Source organism: Rhinoderma darwinii, chromosome 13 (genome assembly GCF_050947455.1).
Source record: "Rhinoderma darwinii isolate aRhiDar2 chromosome 13, aRhiDar2.hap1, whole genome shotgun sequence".
Taxonomy (NCBI): Eukaryota; Metazoa; Chordata; class Amphibia; order Anura; family Rhinodermatidae; genus Rhinoderma; species Rhinoderma darwinii.
Genome location: NC_134699.1, coordinates 48,342,231 through 48,367,396, shown reverse-complemented (window position 1 = coordinate 48,367,396; position 25,166 = coordinate 48,342,231). Strand labels below are relative to the sequence as shown.

Here is a 25,166-nt window from a genome sequence, read left to right as displayed (position 1 = left end):
CGGGAGCTTTCCTGACATACACGGTATACGTAGGGCAAAAACGCGATGTGCACCGGCCCTACGCTTGCGTCCCTGTACACTTTTTATACAAAATATATGATGTACGGTCCTGGTTAACGTCACATGATACGGCTGTGGCGTTTCATGGACGTTATTTCATGGTGTATGGATGATATAGAGTTAGGCCAGGCGGTTCCAACAGCACAGGATTTGGGGTTTTTACCATATTAAAACGGAGTACCAATTCCAAATTTGTGGAGAGGGCACAGAGGGGGGTCTCATATTAGCGCCAGTATTGTGTATGGTACATCGGTCTTGTGGTATTTCTTCGTTACATTACAGCGCGCTATTTTCCATACGTACAGGAAGGATGTTTCTCACCACAGTGTGGGTGCAGCTCTTACTAAATGTCTGACGTGTACCACATCCACCAGCCTTATCATTCCTGTCACAGGCCCATAGCTTTCAGCTATAACTCAGACCTATATGTACGGCGGTGTGATTCTAGAGCCGGGCAGTGCCCTTACTAGTGATGTCCTGCCAAGTGATTAGCACATTGTGGACTATATCCCCTGAGCTCAGGTGTGTTCCAGCCTCTCCTCTCAGTCCAGCACAGCAGGGGTAAAGTCATGAGTGTGACAGGAACAGGGTGTGACAGCTTTACCCTTCCCCCTCAGGGTGACGTGTACGCCCATCCCCCGCCTACTCGCCGTGTTGGGACTTGCAGCTGTCATTACAGAAAGTCCTAGTTAGGTCGCACCTTGTTGAGTGGGGACCAACCGGGAGCCCGCAGTCTGCGCAGGACCCTCATTCCGTCCAGCCGGCAGGATGGTGTTAAATACGGACGGTGAGTGTGCTTAGCGTAGCGTACCCGGACGTCTATACCTGTATATACGGCTGCGGATTCAAGCCCACGTATACATATATCAGATGTAAACCGACCTTCTATAATCAATACTGTGATACTGATGCTTGTTCTTAACCACTTCATTACCAGAGGTTCCCGTCCCCCCCCCCTTCATGACCATTTTGGCATAATTTTTCATCGCCACGTTCAGACAGCCGAAACTTTATACTTTTTCCATTAATTTAGCCGTATTTTGTGGGATAAGTTATATCTTTTTTTTTAATAGAACCATTTTCAGGTAGATATAACTGATTGATTAACTTTTAGAATTCTTAGGGACGAATGAAAAAAAGTAAATTTCGCCAGTTTTTTTTTTTTTTTTTCTTCGTTCACCGTGCGGATTAATTAACGTTCACTTTATTACACGGGTGGTTACGATTGCAGCGCTGCCATACATGTGTCATTATTTTTTTTCCAAAATGTATTTTGTATGGAATGAAATGATTTTATTTAATTTAACTTGTTTGTAATCAACTTTTTATTTCAATCTAATATTGTTTATTTGTCCCACTAGGGGATTTCACATTGCGATCTAGCGATGGCTTTCATAATGCTTTGGTATACTGAGGCTACGTTCACACGAGCGCGAGCAACCTCAGACGTCAAAAGCGGCTGTTTTTCAAGTCCGAGGTGCACCCGAGCGGTACGCGTTATCACGGATCCCCCACAGACTAGAGTCTATGGAGGGACGCGTGAAAACGCAGGAAAATAAGATGGTTCCTCTTTTTTTCCACGGACCCTTCACGCGCTCCGTTGAAGCAACGGCTGTATGAACGGCCCCATTGAAATACATGAATCCGTGTGACCGCCGTTATTTTAACGGCCGTCGTACAGAAGAGTTAAACGCTCGTCTGAATAAGCCCTCGGTATACCAGAGCGTTATTGCCTGTCCGTGATAAACGGACAGGCAATCTATTGTCCCTTATGCACACGACCGTGTGCGCCGCCCAAGTCCCGTCTGATCCGTGGAAAGTTAGGACATGTTTTATCTCTCCACAGATCAGTTGGGTTAGTTTTCACAGACTGAAGTTAATGGGTCCGTGAAAAACGGCCCGAGTGGCACTTTGTCGTGTGCAAGAGGGTTTTATGCCATGCCTGGAGCACGGCTTGATGGGCATGCAGCTATGGCAGTCTGGGGGCCTTTATAGTCTGGTCACAGGGCTCTGCAGTGCCGTCGGGCGCATGCTTGTGTTTAAAGGCAGTCCATTCAAAGATGGCGCCTCGTGTAATAACCGCCTACTGCTGGGATGTTTATCGTCGTTCAGCGGTATGCAAGTTGTTAATGTCACTTTATAACATGACTACCGTCAAAAAAAGTTGTGTGTATTTTCCGTTTTTTTTATTATACTGATTAATTATTCTTCTTTCACACTAGCGTTAGTATACGTTTACCTCCCTGCCGTCAGAGGAAGAGAGGATCGAAAGATTAAACGGAAAGCAACGGTTCCGTTAGAATTACCATTGATTTCAATGGTAATTATTTTGTTTCAGTTGATTTCCGTTTGTCTCCGTTCGCTGGGTTTCGTTTTTTTCCGCGGAAACAAGTTCTGCAGACTGCACTTTTGCTTCCATCAAAAAAGATGGAAACCCAGCGAACGGAGACAAACGGAAAGCAGCTGAAACAAGAAGAATTACCATTGAAATCAATGGTTATTCTAACGGAACCGTTGCTTTCCGTTTAATCTTTCGATCCTCTCTTCCTATAAAAAATGGTGAACGGTGTAAATGTGAAACAACAAACTTTTGCGCACAGATATACGCCAATATTATTTAATTTTTGCTGATAAATTCCCCATATAGAATTAAAACGTGGCGTGAAGGTGCACGCTTTTTAAAACTGTTAAACTGTTAAAAATGACCAAAGCAGATGTTAAATTTGGCACTTGGCGTGTTCCCCATTTTCTTGACATAGTATGCGATAGACTGCTGACGCGTTTTGCTAAATAAACGCACAGTTTGTCCATATGGTCGAGGTTCATAAAATCTCAGCTTGAACAAACATTTCAGTCGGTAACTTTTAGGGTCAATGCATTCGATGCGTATTACGTACGGCAAAACCGCAGCGTAAGGCTGGGTTCACACGACCTATTTTCAGACGTAATGGAGGAATTTTACGCCTCGAATTACGTCTGAAAAAACGTCTCCAATAGGTCGGCAAACATCTGCCCATTACTTTCAATGGGCTTTACGATGTTCTGTGCCGATGAACTGTCATTTTACGCGTCGCTGTCAAAAGACGGCTCGTAAAATTACAGCCTCGTCAAAAGAAATGCAAGACACTTCTTGGGACGTTTTTGGAGCCGTTTTCTCATAGACTCCAATGAAAACAGCTCCAAAAAACGCAGAGAAAAACGCGAGTTGCTCAAAAAACGTCTGAAAATCAGGGGCTGTTTTCCCTTGAAAACAGCTCCGTATTTTGAGACGTTTTTGACTCCACGTATGAACATACCCTAATACAGTACTAGCATAGTCCATGAGATTCCAGGAAATCTCATGTACACGCTGCGGTATTTTTCTGCACGTAAAATTACCTGCGGTGCGGATTTTAAAATCGACAGCATGTCAGTTTATCTTGTGTTTCTGCTTGCGAATTGTATCTGCCTAGTGCTGAGGAAAATTGCACCAAAATCCGCAGCATGAAAATGCGCCGAAAAAGGCATCAAAATGTAAAAATCGCACCGAAAAATGCACGATTAGGTGCGGTTTTTATCTGTGAATTTCCTGCGTATCTTCTGCAGCAAAATATGCAACGTGTGCATGTAGGGTCAAAACACACGATGCGTATTACATGCGGTTTTCCGCGCGTATGTGCATGCGGCCAAACCGCAGCGTAATACAGTAAGAGCATAGGCAATGAGATTCCAGGGACTCTTATGTATACACTGCGGTATTTTCCCGCATGTAAGTTGACCCACGGTGCGTATTTTTGGAACTGCAGCATGTTAATTTATCTCGCGATTCCGCTTTCTCTGGAGAAATACGCATGAAAACGCCGCGATTTACGCAGCAAGCCGTAAAAAACGCACCTGCGTTTTTTTCCCTGTGAACTTCTTACGGTTTTGCTGCGTGTCTTCCACAGCAAAATCCGCAACGTGTGCATGTAGCCTTAGGGTATGTTCAAACGGGTCAGATACGCTGCAGAAAAGTCTGTGGCGTATCACGCTGAACATGCAGGGAAATCTGACTAAATATTCGCACCGAATAATGCTTTCATTTGGTGCGTATATTCGGACAATTTCACCGCCCCGGAAAGCGTGCGCCATAAAAAGAAAGGCCTAAACTCGCCTCGTGGAGTTGCCATAGTAATGCACCGCTGCTCTGTGTCCAGACGTCCTCCTGTTATGACGTTTCATGACGTGACCATTGCAACCTTCGGACGCAGCGCAGCCGCAGGATCGGGCATGCTTTGCTAAAGTCCAGTGTATACGCTACGTTTGAACATATCTTTGGTGTTTCGGGAAAATGTTGAAGCCAGAGACTGTAAGGGGTCATTCAGATGAGCGCAATACTCGTCCGTGTGCTGTGTGGTGAAATCCCTCGCTGCACACGGACCCATGCAATTCAATGGGACTATTGACACGTGTTGTTTTTCACGCAGCGTGTTTCCGTTGTGTGAAACTCACTGCATGTCCTATAAATACAGTCCGTTTTTCGCGGACTGCAAACCGGACACGCTGGTCTGAATCGGGCCTTATTCTCCGTCCAGTGCGAATGTGTATGGATGTAAACATGGCAAGTCTGGACACGAGTGATATATTTAGTAAAAGATGTATTCAAAACATGTACGGTATTTCTGCCATAGGCTAAGTTCACACTTGTGTTGTATAATTCGTTACGCTGATCTGTTTTTAGATCAGAATAAGGCTAAACACGGATCCGTTAAAAATCAAATTTTTCCGTAATTGCCATTCACTACTATGGGAGTTACAGAAGCAGCGTAGCTCAGCGGACTACGCTGGTTTCTTCTTATATGGTCGGAAATCACAAGCGTCAACGAAACGCAGAAAGCTAGAACCGGGTTTAAGGGGCCCCGTTCTAGAAATAGGTGCGGCTCTATCTGACTGTCTGAACGGCGCCATTCACTAACATAGAACCGTGCAACACGCGTGATTTTCACGCGCATATCACGGACGTAATACATGTTCCTGTGAATAAGGCCTTTCACACTATATATATAATTTCCAGGATTTATGAGCCTGCACTTGTTTTAGATCGAAATGAACACCTAACAATTACTTGGGAGGTTCCAGGATGTTCTGTACCCTTAAGGTTCAGGTACATTGCTACTGTCCTCTAATGCCACTGTGGAAGAAAACAACTCCTTAAAGGGGTTGTCCACTTTAAATTGTTTTTTTTTTTTTTATAGAATAGGAAATCGTATAGATTTCAAATATATACTTATTTAAAATCGGATCACATACCTTTCTTATACCACTGCAGTTGCCTTTGTCTAAAGAAAAAACAAAAAAATGGTGTAGCCCACAGTCCATAGAAATTCATCCATAGGATAACTGAATGGACTAAAGGTGGCATCAGTCATGTGACCCACATCATGTGACCACTGGCATTCCGGTATCACTGTCCAGGTATATAACAGGTGACTAATCGGTTATTGAGGAGCAGAAGTTATAACCTATTTTTACCTCCCTTTTTTTTATATTTAACTTTATTAACAACGTGACAACGTCCCCTAGTGACAGGCAGCCATTTTAAAAATCATCTAGAGACCGTGAATACAGGGATAGTGAAGTTGTTGTTGTTTATCATTATTCCACCATTAGACCTATTCACTTAGTTCATGGATGTGTCCTCTATGTGGCGCTAACACATGTATGTCATGTAACCATGTCGCTAACTGAATGCTAGGGGTCACATGATGTGTGTGTGGGGGGGGGGGTCACATGACTAACACCATGAAAACAGTGATGGGAACAGCGCTCTGTGTAATATGGCTCCAGTTCTATGGTGCACGCCAGACCAGGGGCATGCTCCCAACTCCCCCAAACGATATCCAAGGCAAATAAAGAAGGTAGGCCGCACTCACATAATGGAGATGAATCGGAATTGATTTAATCCAGTTTCGGCTTATGTTAGCCCTTATCAAAGATGCTTGATAAAGGCTAACACAAACCGAAACGTGGCTCACTGGATTAAATCACTTCTGGTTCATCTCCACATGCGGCCTACCTTCTTTATTTGCCTTGACGCCATGTCCCGTCATATTCCATAAGCCTATGGATGCATTAAACCGGACTAATCTGTGGGCTATACCATTCTACTGTGATAGGGGCTTCATGCACTATAATGTGTGTGCGCAGAATTTGTAATACATATATATTTGAAAACTGTATGATTTCCTATTCTGCAAATAAAATAAAAACCTGGACCACCCCTTTAATCCCTTCCAGACATCCACCGTATATATACACGACACACGTGGGGTGGGGGAGTATGGAGCGGGCTCACGAGCTGACCCAGCTCCATAGAGCGAGCGTGTCGGCTTTGTGTTACAGCCGACGCTTCAGGTTAACGAGCAGAATGCCGCTCGAGCGTGATCCCGCACGCGTTAAATGCTATGGTCAATAGCAACCACCGCATTTAACTTGATAGAAACAGGGGGCGGCCCCCTGTAACGTTCCAACGACCCACCCTTGATGTGATTGGGGGATGTTGGTTGGTATGGCAGCCTGGGGGCCTGATGAAGGTCCCTAGGTCCACTATCTTTGTACTCCGGCAGGACTTCATATCACGATATACTGCAATACATTAGTTTTGCAGTGTATCGTGCAAGCAATCTAACGAACGCTGGTTCAAGTCCCCTAAGGGAACAAGTTAAAAACAAAACAAGCCCCGTCCCGCAAAAAACAAGTCCTCATACGGCAGTATTGATGGAAAGGTATGGCTTTTGGAAGGTGGGGAGGAAAAAACCAAAGTGAAAATCTGAAAAATGGCTGAGGCAGTAAGGGGTTAAGAAGCTGTAAATATATTTTCTGTAGCTCTATACTGGGTTACATATGCATTACCAATTTCAGTACTTGATATAAATGTGCATGTCTTGTATATGCTTGAACAGAAGCAGCTGTTTCCTATTGACGTCTTCTATAAAGTGCCATTTATATTTCCCACCATGTAAACGGAGCACAGTAATCCTGAAATATTGATGTGTAAACCGTACATACAGAATGGTGGGCTGTCTTCGGAGGCAGCATGGTCGGCCTGTTGGTCAATGGCTACCGGGAAAAAGCTTTCTCAGGATAGGCCATCAATAGTGACTGATCCGGTGCAAATGGTTTACGCTGTTTGCGTAAGTCCCGACCATAAAGTCAGGAAGTGGCCGAGAGACCGCATTAGCACCAAAAGCTAGAACGGGTTTTAGGGGGCCCCGTTATAGAGATAGGTGCGGGTCCCAGAGGTGGGACCCACATCTATCTGACATTTATGACATATCCTGTGGATATGTCATAAATGTCCTTCATGGGAAAACCCCTTTAAAGGGAACCTGTCACCAGCATTTCACCTATTGAACTTTACTTATCCCTCACTGGCCGCTGCTATCAAAAGTTCATTGGCGTTATCCCCTCTCCTAAACACCTCCTCCGACTGTAAATAACGGATTGCAAACATTTTGCGCTTTTTATTGCAATAATCCGGTGTCCCTTTGTGCGCACACACCAGAAAAGGACATCAATGCACAAGCGCAGGATTTTGGGTGCTAGGGAAGGCGAGGAGCTGTCAATCAAAAGTAAGGAGGTGGGAAAAACTCGGAAAGACTTGAGGAATGAAGATTTGACTCTTTTCAAACCAAGATTTGACTCTTTTAGCATACGGTGTGGCAACACTAAAAAACTGAATACTAAAGCTACAGAGTCGACTAAGAAGACAATTATAGGTTATATAGAAATGATTTTTCACCCTTTACCACCAGGTATTGCTGGATTAATAGGTGAAATGCTGGTGACAGGTTCCCTTTAAGGGGGTATTTTAAACAGACACCCTCTTGGTTCAGCATTATTAGGCCATGTTCACACAGGGCAGATACGCTGCGTAAATGCGTACAGCGTATCCGCCCTGATCCCCGCAGGGAATGGCGACAAAACAAAATCAGAGTTTAATACCTCTTTCACGCAACCAAGATCGGGCCGCGAAAAACGGTTTGTGTGTCGGCCGGATTTCCCGGCCCAACCACGGTACAGGTGAACGGGACTTCTGGCATCGTAGACATTTATGGTGATGGGAGGCAGGGACACCTAGCATCATAAATGTCTATGATAGCTGGAGTCCCTTTCACCGGTACCGTGGTTGAGACACATGGCCTGTTTTTCGCGGCCTGATCTTGGTCGTGTGTAAAAAGACTTGATCCAATAATGTCTTTTTAGACCGTTTTATTTGATCTTGTTACTGCTATGTTTAAGTCTAGTGTGCGTTAATAATGGTACCGACATTTTTTAAGCACCACTGCCGAGAACCCGTAAAGGGTTCTCTTCCAATCATCGTTGACGCATTCTCTTCCATAAACACTGGTTACTGACCACGCCACCCTCGGCACCAGCACTCCTGAAATCTGGTTTAACCCTATAGGGTATCCTATAAATGCCCTTATTTAAAGTCCTACTGTTTCATGGCTCACAAAAAGTGTTGCAAAAAGACTATAAGTCATCCTTCTCACATCGGAAAGGAGCTGACACAAAATAATAGTGATGATCTGAATGATCTTATGTCTCATGTTCGCAAATCCTGCCGCGCTTCCCTTTTCTGCTTTCATTTCTGCACAGCCACATTACAGCAATGCCACTCCTATATTCGTCAATGTAATAAAGGGTTATGTTCAATGCCGGATGTTAGTTCTTTAGTCATTAGTAGAATATTATCCCCATGGAAACGTTACTGTTGCTAATGTGATATTCCAATAAGGTAAATCATATTATAAATTGAAGAACGGAAATAGACAATTTATTATTATCCACCCACAGATAGCAGAACAAGCCACATAATAGATTTTTTTTTGTCCATGTGACTTGCAAACCATATTTGATTTCCTCTGAGGGCACTTGACTTAAAAATGTACTTCATGGCACTCCAGTACTGACAGGCCTGTGATTCCTCACTGGGCTCTGATTACATCGCAGCAGCGGCCACATGGCAATGACGGCTGCAACGGTTGCGTGTTTTTTTTTTTTATATTATTATTATTATAGATAGAGGTAATTTCTTTAGCATTCTTCACTGACCCCTTGTTGTCTTTTAAAGGGGTAACCTCATGAATGTAACCCTTTGTACAACTTAAGCTGGGCCTACTATTCGTTGATAAGGCTAAGTTCACACTAGCATTAGTGTACGTTTACCTCTCTTCTGTCAGAGGTAGAGAGGATCGAAAGATTAAAGGGAAAGCAACGGTTCCGTTAGAATTACCATTGATTTCAATGGTAATTCTTTTGTCTGTTGCTTTCCGTTTGCTAGGTTTCCTAGTTCTGCTCCTCCTCCTCCGGCAAAAAAAACGGAAATCCATAAATTTTTACTGGTTGGAAAACCCCTTTAAACTGGTGACCACCCTTAATGAGGGGATGAAGCATTTTTGTTTTTAGAAATGTTCCTAATAGTGTGTAGGTATGTGTGTGTTGTGATCACCTCAGTCATGGTATAGACCAGACCGGTTTTGGGATGTTATTATAGATGAGATCATCTAGAAATGTGGATGTCACAACAATTCTGGCAGAGTTCAGGTTGAACATATCAGCAGTGACTTGGGGTTTGCACTGCTAAACAGCTATGTACACCTTTTGTAAGCAAATAATTTTTATTATTTTTCTTAAATGAATGTATTTTGTGTTTTTTCGCAACCTTTAAATTCACTTTTTGTTATTATTTTTTCAGTTTTTAAGATACAGCTTCTATGTATCCTGTATACATAGAAGCTGTATTGTTCTCTCTCAGCCGAATCCGTCAGTTCAGCTAAAATGATTTGCTTAAAAAGGTGTTTTAATAGAAAACAGTCACACAAAGAATTATAATATTGGATCAATATGTATATAAATAAACTATGATCACTTTTCTCTAGTGCCCAGTGACTTGACGCCTCAGGAGCGAGAGGAACTTGAGAACATCCAGCGTAGAAAGCAGAAATTGCTGGAAGATATACAGGTGATATATCCTCTTTTGTTATCAACTTGAAAACAATACGTTGCTCTGGGATGAAATTAATAATATGTGGAAATTTAAAAAAATGTTGTAAGAAATTAAAGGGATTGTACAGGATTAGAAAAACATGGCTGCTCACTTCCAGAAACACTGCTTCGCCTGTCCCTGGATCCTTTCTGGAATTGCAGCTCCGCCCCCTTGGAGTGAAACGGGTTGAGCTGTAAAACAAGTGTGGCACTGTTTTTGGAAGCAAACAGCCATGTTTTTCTAATCTTGTACAACCCATTTCATGAAACTTTTTGAGAATACTAATGACTACACAGGTCTATCAAGTCCAACCTATAATCCTACCAATCCTTTAAACATAATTTATCCATCAGAGAAAACCAATAAAAAGTTTGGCCCCCTAATTTTTTGATTTACGTGGGTTAGGATGGAGAACGGCATTTTGTGTTTTACGCCAATCTGCTGTTTCCTTTCTCTGATTTCGGCACAATGCCACTCCAGGTCTGAGCTGAACGGACTTTTGTGAGAGACTGGTTTTTAGAGTTAACCCCTTCCTGCATATTAGCATAATGGCACCTGACGTAGGGCTTGAGCGAATTCAGGCACCTCCACATGCTTTTTTGGGATCATGGGTGCACTGCCACTGTACGAAAGCACAGCTGTAATAATCTGATGAAAATATTTCAGGAATTTGCGCTTCTAAATGATAGGAATTACTCATAATTAATATTTAGAATCTACATATCCTGGAAAGCAATATAATAAATTTTTATCAATTGTTAAAACTGTCCGTCCTTTTTTTTTTTTTCAGAGACTCAAGGAGGAGATAGCAGAAGTTACAAATGAAATTGAAAATTTGGGAACCATGGAGGAGAGGTGAGCAAAATCTTGCTTTCTATTCGCACACAACGGACATTTTTTTTCTTTTCTCGATAGACTCTACGTAGCTTTACATAGATCTTCTAGGATCATCAGATTGTAGGTGTATCTTTTATATTAGGTGAATTGTGTGAACCCGTATGGATTGTTTTTTTCTATCTTTATGTATGTCTCCCCCCAATGTATGTACTCAAAGTAAAATCTATATAAGGTAATACTTGCTATCTGAATTCTTCTCTTAAGTTGGGTCATGTGACCTCACTCTGACCTGATGAAATCGACAGCAGTTAATGTAGATAAGGCGAAGTTCACACTAGCGTTGCCTTGCGTTTAGGTCTCTTCCGTCAGAGGAAGAGATGACCAAAAATCCAAACGGAAAGTTTTTTCAGGAAGAAAAAATGCTGCAGACTGCACTTTTTTGCTTCCGTAAAAAAGAAAGAAACCTAGCGGAACGGAAGCAAACGGAATCCAACTGAAACAAAAGAATTACCATTAAAATCAATGGTAATTCAAAAGGAAGCGATGCTTTCCGTTTGAATTTTCGGTCATCTCTTCCTTTGACGGCAGAGACATAATTGGGAGATAACACAAGCGTGTTCGGTCCGTTATATAAGGACCGTATGTCGGCAGTATTACCCGGACCGAACAAACTGCAGGGAGCCGGGCTCCTAGCATTATAGTTATCTATGACGCTAGGTGTCACTGCCTCGCTGCGGGATAACTGTCCCGTACTGAAAACATGATTACAGTACGGGACAGTTTTCCCGCAGCGAGGCAAGGACCCCTAGCGTCATAGATAACTATGATGCTAGGAGCTCGGCTCCCTGAAGTGTGTTCGGTCCGGTAAATACTGCCGACATATGGTCCATATATCACGTACCGAAAACGCTCGTGTGAATCCGGCCTATGAGTCAGCCTCTTCACTTCCCGATTTATGGGCTGTACCAACAGGTTCTCCACAGAGAGGATACAGAAACAACTGTCACTAACTACTGATGAGCAGACACATAACTATTATACAGTTATAATGAAGGAGGTTTCAGCTCCGCCTCCTGACTTATAACTGTATAATAGTTATGTGTCTTCTCATCAGTAGTTAGTGACAGTTGTTTCTGTATCCTCTCTGTGGAGAACCTGTTGGTACAGCCCATATAAGTGAAGAGGCTGACTCTTCTCTACATTAACTGCTGTAGATTTTATCAGGTCAGAGCGAGGTCACATGACCCAACTAAGAAAAAATTCAGATAGAAAGCATTAACTAAATAAGGTTATACTCGTTGAGTGTTTTTTTTCCTATCATTAGATACCGAATATATATATATAGAGTGCTTTAAATGTCCATATTTAATCTAGTATTATCATTTTTGAATATAGTGCATTTATATATGTCCTCTTTTGTGAGACATTGCAATGGGTTACAGTACAGTCATCAAAGCATAGCCAATAAGATGCAGTTTCTAGGAACTCCGCCCATGGCAATAAATATCTTCGAATATAAAGGTAATCGAGGGATTCCTAATTTGAAGGGATTCTGACAAAAAAATCACATTCAAATACCTGAAAATGTTGAAGAAAAAAAACCCCTAAAATATACAGTCGTTGTGATTCATTAGGAATATCTTGCCTTTCTATAATACGAACTGTCCACTGCTCAACAGGAAAAATATGCAAAAGAATAAACAAGTTGCTATGGGAAGAAAAAAGTTCAATATGGACCCTAAAAAGGTATGCAGCATGTAAAACGTTATATTGGTAACTTCTTGGGGGTTCCTGTTATGCATTTATTCATCAGGGATTAGTTCGTCATGATTCAAATCGATAAAGAGTATAGAACTCAATAAAGATATAGAACTCCCCAAAAGCTCGCTGCCACGACAGTCCGCTGTTATTGCTGCACATGTCGCTGTAGAGGAAATGGCGTTCATTGAAATAGACGTGTGACCCTATAATACATGATTGCAGCAAGTTCACCAGCGTGGCTTGTTTTTTTTGCAGGGACCCTACGCTTCATAGGGCATTGCGTAAGATTAAGTACAGACACGTTGTCAGCAGTTGTGGCTATAAACCGTGGCAGGACAGCAATAATGCCTGTTTAACCCCTTAAAGGGTCTGTCTCGATTTTAGGTTAATAAAGCTTAAATGGGTTTTCCCATAAGGGACATTTATGGCATGTCCATAGGATATGTCAGATAGATGCGGGTCCCTTCTCTTTCTACCTCTCTGTGCTTTGGCTGACTCGTGTGATTCCCGATCATGAAGTAGAATAAAACAGCGTAGCTCGCTGAGCTACGCTGTTTCCGTAAGTCCCATAGTAGTGAATGGCAGTTACGGAAAAAGCGTAGTGTGCGAGCTACACTGTTTCCGTAACTACAATTCAGTTCTATGGGACTTCCGGAAACCGCGTACGTCTCTTCTTCATGGTCGAGAATTGCACGAGTCAACCGGAGCACAGAGAGGTAGAACGGGGTTTAGGTGGCCCCGTTCTAGTTATAGGTGCAGGTCCCAGAGGTGGGACCCGCATCTATCTGACATCCTGTGGATATGTCCTAAATGTCCGATAGTATAACCCCTTTAAAGAATTGTTCCCGCTAAGCATATTTATCACCTGTATGTATGATCGCTGTGGGTCACACCACTGAAATCCCCTCTGATCACCATATCGGGAATCCGGACTCCTGTTCCACCTCACTGCACGATCGCAGTGATAAGGATTTTGAATGGAGCGGCAATTGCACAAACCCATCATTTGAAGGGTGACGCTGATGTGAACACACCCTAAGCACATACTGCAGCAATACAGAGGAATACTTGTTCTACATTAATAAGTCCATTTATACATCTTTCTTTGTAGGGTATCAAGTTCTTGATTGAGAATGAGCTGCTGACAAATACATGTGAGAGCATTGCTCCGTTCTTGTACAAAGGGGAAGGATTAAACAAAACCGCTATTGGAGACTATTTGGGGGAAAGGTAAGTTCATATACGTTCGTTCTTCTTGAGGTAACTGAGCATTTAAGGCCCCATGCACACGACCGTAGAATTAGTCCGCAATTACAGGCCGTAATTACGGACCTATTCATTTCTATTGACCACAGACACATTCCTGTATATTTGCGGGAAGGTGTCCGGGCTGTAGAAAGCCTCCAAAAAAGATAGATGTCCTACCTTTGCTTTTCACAGACCGTGCTCCCATACTTTCTTTATATGGGAGCACGACCCGCAAATGTGGCTGTTCGGGGCCGTCCGTGCCCGCAATCACGGACCGTGATTACGGACACGGCCGTGTGCATGGGGCCTTAGAATAATGATTTTTCTGCCTGATCTTGCGTCTCTCATCTTTTAATTATGTTTTGTGTATTTAAAGTGTAGCTAAATGTTCGACAAACTTCTGACATGTCATAGAGACATGTCAGAAGTTTGTCGAACGTTTAGCTATCTTTAAGAAGATGATGATGATAAAATAATTGTTTTATTATATTGTTTATATAAGTCAAATAGGGACCTTACATCTTCTTAAAATCTGTGTTTAATTTTTTTGTAATTTGCACATCTTTAGAGATGACTTCAACATCCGTATACTTCATGCGTTTGTGGAGCTTCACGAGTTCACAGACCTTAACTTGGTTCAAGCGCTTCGGTGAGTTAACTGACTGGAATTGCTTACTGGTCTCTAATATCCGGTACCATTGGGGTCCATATTGGGCCGTGTTTCTTATAATATATTTAATAATGACTTTGCAGGGGGTTTACAAAATAACCTATCAATTATTTGCAGATGATACTAAGGCCACTTTCACAGAGCAGAATTTTGGTAAGTTTTTTGCATCAGTATTGGGAAGCCAAAACCAGGATTGGTCCAAGACACGGTAGAGGTGCGAAGTTTTCCATGATACTTTTTCTATGTGTTTCCCATTTCTGGATTTGGCTTCCAAATAATGATGCAAAATACTGGCATGTAAACGTGGCCTAACGGTAAAGTAGCTTCAGATAAGTTAAAAGTTTGGGCAGAAAACTGGTAAAAGACGTTTCACACAGATAAATGTGTAAGGTTGTGCATTAGATAAGGGAAAACTCATGTCGCCATTACATTTTAAATTGGAAAACCCTAGGTTGAACTGACCGGTAAGAAATGGGGGCTTTGGGGGTATTAGTGGATAGTAAACTCAACTGTAGCAACCAGTGCCAGGTAGCTGCTGCCAAGACCATTCCCTTAATGGCATGCATAAAAGGGGTCTAGATGCTCATGAGAACAGGGTTTTACTGGAAATAGTGCTTCTTTGGCATATACGCTGTGGATTAAGGTATCTGTTGGAACATGCTACATACTGAAAAATACACCGTGGCCCCATTTACTAATAGTTAGTAATAGTTAGACAGCCTAAACTTAGACCAGGCAGGCAAAAAATGTGCCAAATTTATGACAGGGGTGCATTCTACATTATAATTTTGGCACATCTTGCGTGACCTGTTAGTCACTTTTCGCTTCCTTAAACCTCTTCTGAATTGGCTTATTTTGTGCCCAAATTTTGTGCTAGTTCTTTGGTGCTTATTTGACGCACATTGGCGCATTTTAAGCCACTTTCCTGCCAAGCCACACCCCCTTTTTGGAACATTTTTTAAAAAGTGTCTTGTGAGGTGTCAACTTCCAAACTGTGCCAATTTGCGCCAAAATACACACATTTTTCTACACATTCTAGATCTAGGCTTAGTAGTAATTCTGCCCCAGTGTATGCAGGAAAATGTTCCTGCAAAATATCAGATGTGTGAATACCTCTATACGGAGTCATACTATGTAACTATGGTTTTTTTTCCGGATCATTCTAACCTTATTCTTTCTGTCTCATTTAGTCAGTTCCTGTGGAGTTTTCGCTTACCAGGAGAAGCCCAGAAGATCGATCGCATGATGGAAGCGTTTGCACAGCGTTACTGTCAGTGTAACCCCGGAGTCTTTCAGTCTACAGGTTCATAGTTTATTTGCTTGTCTTGAATTCTCTTCCGAAACTTTGTAATGAGCTCTTTAACCCCTTAGTGACCAGCCCATTTTAGGCCTTAATGTACGCCGTTTACCGTGTGGTATGAATAACACAATAACTTTATTCAGCGGGTTGTTATGATTGCAACAATATCGAATTTATATAGACTTTGTATGTTTTACTACTTTTACACAGTAAAAGCACTTTTTTATTTTTCAAAATTATTCGTTTTTGTGTTTCCATATTTGAAGAACCATAACTTTATTTTTCTGTCGATATGCTTGTATGAGGGCTTTTTTTTTGCGGGACTACTTGTAGTTTTTATTGGTACCATTTTGGAGTAGATGCAACTTTTTGATCACTTTTTATCACATTTTTTTTTTAATGCAGGATTCACAGAAAACAGCAATTCTTGCATTGTTTTTTATTTTATTTTCTACGCCGTTTGCCGAGCGGGTTAAATAATGTATTAGCTTTATAGTTGGGGTTGTTACGGATTTGGTGATACCATATATGTGTAACTTTTTTCCTTTTTTTTTTCTTTAATAATAAAGCATTTTGTAAGGGGGAAAAGTGGGTTTTGCATTTTTTTCACTTAGATTTTTTTTTAATTTATTAAACTTTTTTATTAATCCCACTAGGGGACTTCACTATGCGATCATCTGATCGCTTTTATAATACACTGAAATACTTCTGTATTGCAGTTTATTACTGCCTGTCCGTTCAAAACGGACAGGCATCTGCTAGCAGACATTAACTAGAGGCAGACCTGGGGGCCTTTATTATGTCCCCGGCTGCCATGGAAGACACCAGCACCCTGCGATCTTATCACAGTGTGCCGGTGGGGTGAGAGAGGGAGTGCCTTCCCTCCCTCCAAAACCACTCCGATGTGGCGCTCGCCATTGAGCGCCGCATCTGAGGGGATAAACTAGCAAGATCGATACTGATATCGATCTCGCCCGTTCAAGTGGGGCGGCTCCCAGCAGGAAGATTTAACTGCTCCCGGCGCTGTGTATTTATTCCGATGCAGCGCTGTAAAAAGGCTACTCCATCGGAATAAAGCCCGTTAGTGGCAGCCGTAAAAACACTAATGGTCCGTCACTAATGGGTTAATCTCTTTTCCTAAATTTTGATACATACTTTTCCTATTCACTATGGCACCTAATTTATTATACTTTCATTTGTTTTTCTACTTGTTTAAATTGGCTTATTATTCCAAACACCAACGTCTGCTTTCCTTTGCCCACAGACACGTGTTACGTGTTGTCTTTTGCTATCATCATGTTAAATACCAGTCTGCACAATCCCAATGTCAAGGATAAACCAGGTGTTGATCGATTTATTGCTATGAACCGGGGCATAAATGATGGAGGTGATCTACCCGAGGACCTTTTGAAGGTTGGTACAAATGTGCTATATAATGTACAGAAGAAAAAAATCTAATGTGCACATATATTGTAATGATTTCTTTCATTATGGCGGGTGGACTTGTAATGGATTCTTATCTTGTTAACTTGTTAAGGAATAAATTATTTTCTTTTTTTTTTTTTTTTTTTTTTAAGAATTTGTATGACAGTATAAAGAATGAGCCATTTAAAATTCCAGAAGATGACGGAAATGACCTAACTCACACATTCTTTAACCCAGATCGTGAGGGCTGGCTTTTAAAATTGGGTGAGATTCATTTTTGTTTGTGTCCTGCCGCATTGGAGTTTGGATTTTGTAGGAAGTGGTTGTGGGAGGTAGCAAAAATCGAGAAAAATTAATTAAATCAACCTTAATTAATCAAAATTAACACAGATCCTTGAGTTATTGGGCAATCCACCATGAGAACAAGAACCTAAAAGCCAGTTTATCTACGCTGAGGTTCCTGTCCCTATAGAAAATTAGACCTATAGAAGAAAGTGTTGTGTTGGTTCGCAGAAAATTCATTTTAAGTATTACTCCTTGGGGTAGATGTATATCTGATAGAGTCCTTCTTACATTTTTCAGGATTCCTCGAAAGCGAAAAATGAATAGTTGGTAGGAACATATAAGATATAGAGTAGGAGTGGGGAGTTAACGCAACTCTGTAAAGGAAGAACAGAGAGACATGTATTACCCGGGCTCTCTTTTGGTGAAGCATATAGGCTATCATGTATGTAGCAGCATAGCTCGCATGCTACTCCTCTTCCATAACTGCCATTCACTACTTTGGTAGTTACGGAAACAGCGTAGCTGAGTGAGATATGCTGTTTCCGTAACTCCCGAAAATGTAATCAAGAAGTGGCCGAGAGTGAGCGTGAGCACAAAAAGCTGAAACGGGGATTAGGGGGCCCTGTTCTAGAGATAGGTGCAGGTCCCAGAGGTGGGCTCCGCATCTATCTGACATTTATGACCTATCCTGTGGATAGGTCATAGATGTTCTTCATGGGGAAAACCCCTTTACGTCATTCAGGTAGACCTGGAGTGTTGTGGTGCTGACCAAAACTGGTCAGATACAGAGAGAAAGTATAAGGTGTTATAAAATTGGTTGTTTCACCTTGATGGCCCCTTTTACGTTATATGGACGTCATGTACTCCATCTGAAACAACCCTCTGTGAGCCATAGTGGAGAGTTGCTAACCAGCCGTGGTTCTGTCGCTGGTGGACCCGGTTGTATAGCGCATAAATGGCGCTGGGCCATTGCATAAATGGCGCTGGGCCGTTGCTCTTTCAAGGCCCTGTAGACTGTAATGTGGACTCATTATAATGGTTTACTGGACCTTGGCTGGACTCTATGTATAACCTGAAGAAATGCACATAATGGTTGATTGTTCATTTCCAATATTTTTTTCTGGTACATTTTTCTCTGTGGGGAATAGAAAGTGCACTTTTTATCTCTGTTTAGTAAATGATTAAACTCCTGATATTATCAGTTTCAGGCTCTTGACTTACACAGGTCTTTACATGATACTTTGAACCAATGTCAATCCAATATGTACATTAATGCTTTGTAATGTTACTACCAGATACTATTTTATTATGTCATTCTTTAGAGAACCACATTCGTTTATGTGTTGGTGTTGTATTGTTTTTTTACATACAAATTGTAATTTTATGTTTCCTTGTCTTTTTTACTTGTATGTTTTCTACATTTGGGCTTCACTTTTTTGCCCCACGCTCCAGGAGGTAGGTGCATGGGTCATATGTTAACTATCTATGGGTGCTGGGCACAAGCTAAAGCTGCTTTTATTATTCTAAGCTTAATTCTTACTGGGTGACTTGTCTGCTTTGCTTCTTTGTATCTAACTTGTGCCTTCGCATTGTTAGAGGGCGTTCAGATGACTCTTCCAAGAGAATTAAAAAATCGGCTTCTGAGTAGCAGACTGACATTTTTTAGAAAACATTCCTCCAGATTTTAATTACCAAGCTTATAGTGATCAGTTTCACTGTAAATTAGATTTTACATACTCTTCTAGAAAAATCCATAAGAACTGGTAAACTTTTTCCTATATTGAGAAGGAAGTTTTTTTTGCCGAAATTGGCTTACCTATATCAAAAAACCTTGATCACATTGATACATCAAAACATTTAAAAGGGATACCCCAGGAAAAGTGATACTGTGTTATGCCTAGTGCAGGGCTTGAGGGGGATCCACAGCTTCTCTCTTTTGGTGTTCTTTGTATCTCTGTCATGCTCCACCCCTTGGGCTCTGTACTTCGCATAACAGAGTATCAGTTTTTTTCTGAGTGTCCATTTAAGAAGTTTAAGGCCTCGAGCACACAACCGTGTTCAATCCGTGATATACGGACCGCATTTCCCGGACCGAACGCAGTTCAGAGAGCCCGGCTCCTAGCATCATAGTTATGTATGATGCTTAGTGTCCCTGCCTCCCCGCGGGAATACTGTCCCGTGCTGAAACATATTTTCAGTACGGGACAGTAGTCTCGCGGGGAGGCAGGAACACTAAGCATCATACATAACTATGATGCTAGGAGCCGGGCTCGCTGAACTGTATTCGGTCCGGGAAATGCGGCCGACATGCGGTCTGTATGTCACGGACCGAACATTCTCGTTTGCATGAGACCTAAAATGTTGGTCATTAAGAGGCATATCTCATATGGCCGACCCAATGTTTTTTCAATAGAAGAGGGGGGGGGACAACGTGCTGCCAGACATCTCTGACAGCGGCTGATCTCCCCCGGGAACAAAGTATCGGCATGTTCAAATCCAACATGCGTGATCCTTCTTTCCCCCAATATCTGCTGTCGGGGGAGAGTCGGGATGGCCCCATACACATTAGATAGTTGTCCGGTCCCACCGAAATTAAGGGTTCAGGCAACTTTTATTTAATGTGTTGTGCACTTTAAGAATCTGTCCATCCTTAATCAAATTAACTTAAATTTTGTTCCATATTGCATGCCAGCAATAATATATTCAGAGGAAGGTTTTCTAAACTATGACTAAAGCAAGGTTTAGGCTTTGAGAAACCTGTTTCTACCAACGATTACTCAATTCCATTGTCTAGACAAACGCAAAAAGTAGAAATCAGGCCAAAAATGTGTCTGTTATCAGACAGACCTCTTGAGTCAGATATTCACACATGCTGTTTTTGCTACAAATATTTGCTACATTTAAGGGCTCATTCAGACTAGCCTGATTCTTATCCGTGTGCTGAGCGTTGAAATAACGCACAGCACACGGACCCATTGATTTAAACAGGGTCATTCACACAAGTGGTGTTTTTCACGCAGCAAGTGTCCGTTGCGTGAAAGTCTCTGCATGTCCTATGTTGGTGCGTTTTCATGAACCTAGTCGCCCATTGAAGGCAATGGGTGAGAGAAAATCACGGACAGCACACGGATGCACATCCGTGTGCTGTCTGTGTTTCAGGCATAAATTACATTGAAAAAAACAAATAAGTGCTTGCAAGTGTGTGAAAAACATGCCACACGCAAAGCACACTGATGCAAAAACGCAACGCACACGGACAGATTTATATGCGTTTTTTACTTGCCGGAATCTGTCATGCTCGTGTGAATGTAGCCTAATTTTTTTTAATTTTTGTCTGGAAATGACAGAAAAATATTAGTAGTGTATAAACCTACTAAAGCTTGAGGGCTAGATCACTCTCTTGAAGTCCTTGTATGGCAGACGAGAGGTGAGTCTTGCTAAAACTAGAAACGCTACTGAATTTAAAGCTGGTTTCTGATACATTATCTGACACCCTATGGTGCTGCAAATGGGGTCCAAACCCAACATTTTTTTAAATTTCTCATCCAAGTAGGATGCAACAACCATAAAACCCACGAAACCTAAGAGAACGGAGTATGCAGAATGCAGAGATAACCGATTATGTCTAGGTTTACTTAGCGAGATTCGTAGGGAATTACAAAAATCATAACCATGTGGTAAGGGATCTTCTGGGGTTTGGGTGAGTGGACTTCTATAGTCAGTGGTAGCTGGTGAGGGGCCACAGTGGAGGCATCGAGAGCAGGTAGGTTAGGTGGTTCGCTAGGGGCTGTAGGGGTAAAGGACTCCAAGGGTAAGGTGGCACTGGGGAGTTAGTCAGACTTTACAAAATGTGAGAACATTATGGCTGACGCTCTGGTTCTGTCAATGCGGGATGTAACTATGGCCGGCATCGACATGGTTAACTGAACGGTGCTATATTTTTATTTCCGCTTTCACTGGGCTTTTGCGTTCTCTTTGTAATACTAATTAATACCTTTTCTATGTCTGAGTAGGCAATGTTTGTCTATTATCTAGTTGACGGGTGTGATTTTCTTTGTGATCGAAGAAAATACGTTGCTGCTTACCTCCTCATGTAAGGCTTCGTTCACATCCGCGCTGGGGTTCCGTTCATGGGTTCCGTCAGACCTTTCCGTCAGGGGAAACAATGAACGAAAACCATAGCTTTTCGTTTTCATTATCATTGACTTCAATGGTAATGATTCCGTTGCCAATGGTTTTTAGTTTGTCTCCGTTCCGTAAGGTTTCCGGCAGAATCAATAGCGTAGTCGATTACGCTATTCCGCCGAAACAATAGAAGCCTTGTGGAACGGAGACAAACTAAAAACCATTGGCAACGGAAGCATTACCTTTGAAATCAATGGCTTCTGTTTGGTTTCCGTTCATGGGTTCCCCTGGCGGAAATGTCTGACCAAACCCATGAACGGAACCCCCGACGCTGATGTGAACGAAGCCCCAAATGTCACATGTCCTGCTGATCACTTAGACTTTAACCCTGTGTTTGTTTTTTATCTATAACAAAAATAATTTTGCCTATATGCATTCCTCTTTTGACTTGCAGGTGGTCGTGTTAAGACATGGAAAAGACGCTGGTTTATTTTGACAGACAACTGTTTGTACTATTTTGAGTACACTACGGTGAGGGGAATGTGTGTGAAAAGTACAATGTGATCACTAATTTTTATGACCCGATGAGATTAATTTAACGGGTATTTTTTTAGGGATTTTACATTGAGGGTCTATCCTTGGGAACCCATCGCTAGAACCCCAACCAATCAGCAGAAGAGGCAGCGTCACTTGCTTTTGTCATTAGGCTTTCATTAATAGACTTAAAAATATTCCCCATAGTGTGGAGGAAAGGGATTCTATATATTGTAAAATAAGAGTGCTAAAGAGCAAACCCTCATTCACAACCCTTCATGTTAGTTGGACTGAAAAAAGTTAAAGGGGTTTTCCCACGAGGGACATTTATGACATATTCACAGGATATGTCATATATATGCGGGTCCCACCTCTGGGATACACACCTAACTCTGCAACGGGGCCCCTAAAGCCTGTTCTACCTCTTTGTGTTCCCACTGGTTTCCGACCATAAAGGAGAAAACCGCGTAGCTCGCTGAGCAGGGGTGGGACCCGCATCTACTGACATTTATGACCTATCATGTGGATTTGTCATAAATGTCTCTGATGGAAAAAGCTACTGTCTCTCTTGGAGAAGTTTGCAGAACTAGTCATTTGCTATCCTGAAATGCAAGATCAGCTAAAAGTGCTGCAAAGGAACTATTCCATGAAGAATTTGGGAAGCCTGCCTTAATGGAAAGAAAATATGCTGCGCAGAAACCATGGTTATGAATGCAGAACTAGAAAAAAAACACGAAATCTAAGGTCCTGTTCACACAGAGTTTTTTGCAGGCAGAAAATTCTGCCTCAAAATTCCGTCCGGAATTTTGAGGCAGATTTTCATCTGCCTGCACGCCATTTGCCGCGTTTTTCTCCCGCGGCCATTGAGCACCGCGAAAAACGCTTTCTCTGCCTCCCATTGATGTCAATGGGAGGTCAGAGACATAAACGCCCGAAGATGGGGCATGTCGCTTCTATTTCCCGCGAGACTGTTTTACCGCTCGCAGAAAATAAAACTCTTCCGCCTCCCATTGAGGCGTTTTCGGACGTTTTTTGGCGCGTTTTCCAACTCATCAAAAAAACGTATAAAGCAACTCAGTGTGAACAGGGCCTAAGGAGTAAGGTCATGTGCACACAGCTTATTTTCAGGCATATTTCGGAGTGTAAAACGTTTGTATTACGCTCAAAAATACATTTGAAATACCCCTGCAAATCGCTTCTTCATGATTTTTAAGCTGCTGAATTTAAAAAAAAAAAAACGCCTCATAAAAATACGCTTCACAAAAACTGTGACATGTCACTTCACGATACGTTTTACAAGCTGATTTTCTATTGACACAACAAAAAAGCTTTGAAAATACACCTCTAAAATATGCTTAAAAAACGCTTGTAAAAATAAAAAAAACGCTTTAAAAATCTGCTCCAAAACCAGCTGGATTCAGAGGCTGTTTTCACTTTAAATCAGTCTCGTATTTTCTGCTTCACACATATATACCGTGTGAACATACTGTAAAGGCCCATTTACACGGACCAATAATCACCAGAACGAGCGTTCTTACAAATTCTCGTTCCCGATTTATTGTCTCGTGTAAACATGGCAGCGATCAGCCGACAAACGAGTAGGGATTGTCCAAACCCCTATAAGTCCAACAATCATACAATGATCTGATTGTATATATAGGAGGACTGTCAGGGCGATTGAAAGTAAAGTCACAATTAAAAAATGACATGCAATTGTATTCTTTATATTTGTATGACCAGGCTGCAATATGTGTGGATTGAGGATTGCTAGCAATGTATGGTTATTGAAAGAAAAGGGCCTTAAAAAAAGCACTCCAGCAAAATATTTATTGCCTATTATTAAAGAAAAAATGTGGAGGTTCCTGCGTATGCCTTCTGTATACCTGTTTTAGTTAATAAGCCATTTATGGGTTGTCTGCTATCTTGGTTCCTTCTTCCCCTGTGATATGGTTACCCTAATGCAGGCTATATTTCCCATGACGATTCGCAGAGGCAGAGAGGGCAGTCTCCTCACACTGCACTCGCTCTGCTCCTATCTAAGTGCAGCAAGTGACATACAACTGCTGTCCTCACACGGCAGAGTCTGTGTATCCTATGTGATGCAGCTCAGCCTGTGTCCCCTCCCTCATTTTGTGATAGATTATTCCATGTCAGTTTTTACGCAGGAGGCAGTGAGAAGCAGCATCTCATAGAAATACACGGGACTCTATGAACACAGCATTAATAGATAGTATAGACCGTGTGATATAACAAGGCAGAGTGCGATCCAGCGCTGAAGTCAATTGCCTACGCGTTTCAGACATGGCTCGTGTCCTTAATCATGGCTTGTAGTCAGACTGACTTTAATAACCACCTTGCTACTGCGTCTCTACATTTTATTATTTTGTTTGTTAAAAAAAAATTGGGAACATTGATTCCTTTTAAACCACTCTTCAGCGCTGGATCGCACTCTTCCTTGTTATATGTTACTCACCGTGAACCATCACGGAGATACGAGCGATGCCTGAACAGGAGACGCAGGGCTGGTGAGCTGGAGGTTTCCTCCCTTTTTTTCTATAGACAGTGTGAGGTGAGTTTTATAACTCTGTAGCTATTTATTACGGACTCGCCTATTATATCACTGTATTCCTTCTTCCTTAGGGAATAAATGATCTCTTCAGTAGCACTATATGCACGGAGGGACATACAGAGGAAAAAGGTGCGCGTAGCAGGGTTGATAGAGGGTTAGAGCTACCAGGGGGGGATTTGATAGGTGATGATGTAATCCTGTAGTTCACAGGAAGTCAGACACACAGGAGAGACTTGACCTCCTGTCTACACATGAGTGCATGGTCTATTTTGGTGGTCAGATTGAGATCACATGACACAGGTGCCCTTAATGAAAGGGTTAAAAATGTATAGATGTAACGGAG

The 25,166-nt window shown here is 42.0% G+C and overlaps 1 protein-coding gene across 2 annotated transcripts in view; it reads left to right on the top strand.

Annotated features, from left to right (window-relative positions):
• Positions 1 to 520: 520 nt before the first annotated feature.
• The window catches only part of CYTH1 (cytohesin 1), a 36,426-nt gene continuing 11,780 nt past the window's right edge, over positions 521 to 25,166 (top strand). Inside the window, exons 1-10 of one of the 2 annotated variants that reach the window (XM_075845979.1) lie at positions 521 to 847; positions 9,963 to 10,045; positions 10,860 to 10,924; positions 12,586 to 12,652; positions 13,779 to 13,897; positions 14,484 to 14,564; positions 15,776 to 15,888; positions 17,150 to 17,298; positions 17,463 to 17,575; positions 22,173 to 22,251. In XM_075845979.1, coding sequence (XP_075702094.1) covers positions 829 to 847; positions 9,963 to 10,045; positions 10,860 to 10,924; positions 12,586 to 12,652; positions 13,779 to 13,897; positions 14,484 to 14,564; positions 15,776 to 15,888; positions 17,150 to 17,298; positions 17,463 to 17,575; positions 22,173 to 22,251 — 888 coding nt within the window. In that variant the 5' untranslated portion in view covers positions 521 to 828. Of the gene's footprint in view, positions 848 to 5,633; positions 5,738 to 9,962; positions 10,046 to 10,859; positions 10,925 to 12,585; positions 12,653 to 13,778; positions 13,898 to 14,483; positions 14,565 to 15,775; positions 15,889 to 17,149; positions 17,299 to 17,462; positions 17,576 to 22,172; positions 22,252 to 25,166 lie in introns of those variants that run through there. The other variant, XM_075845978.1, reaches the window with a different exon arrangement.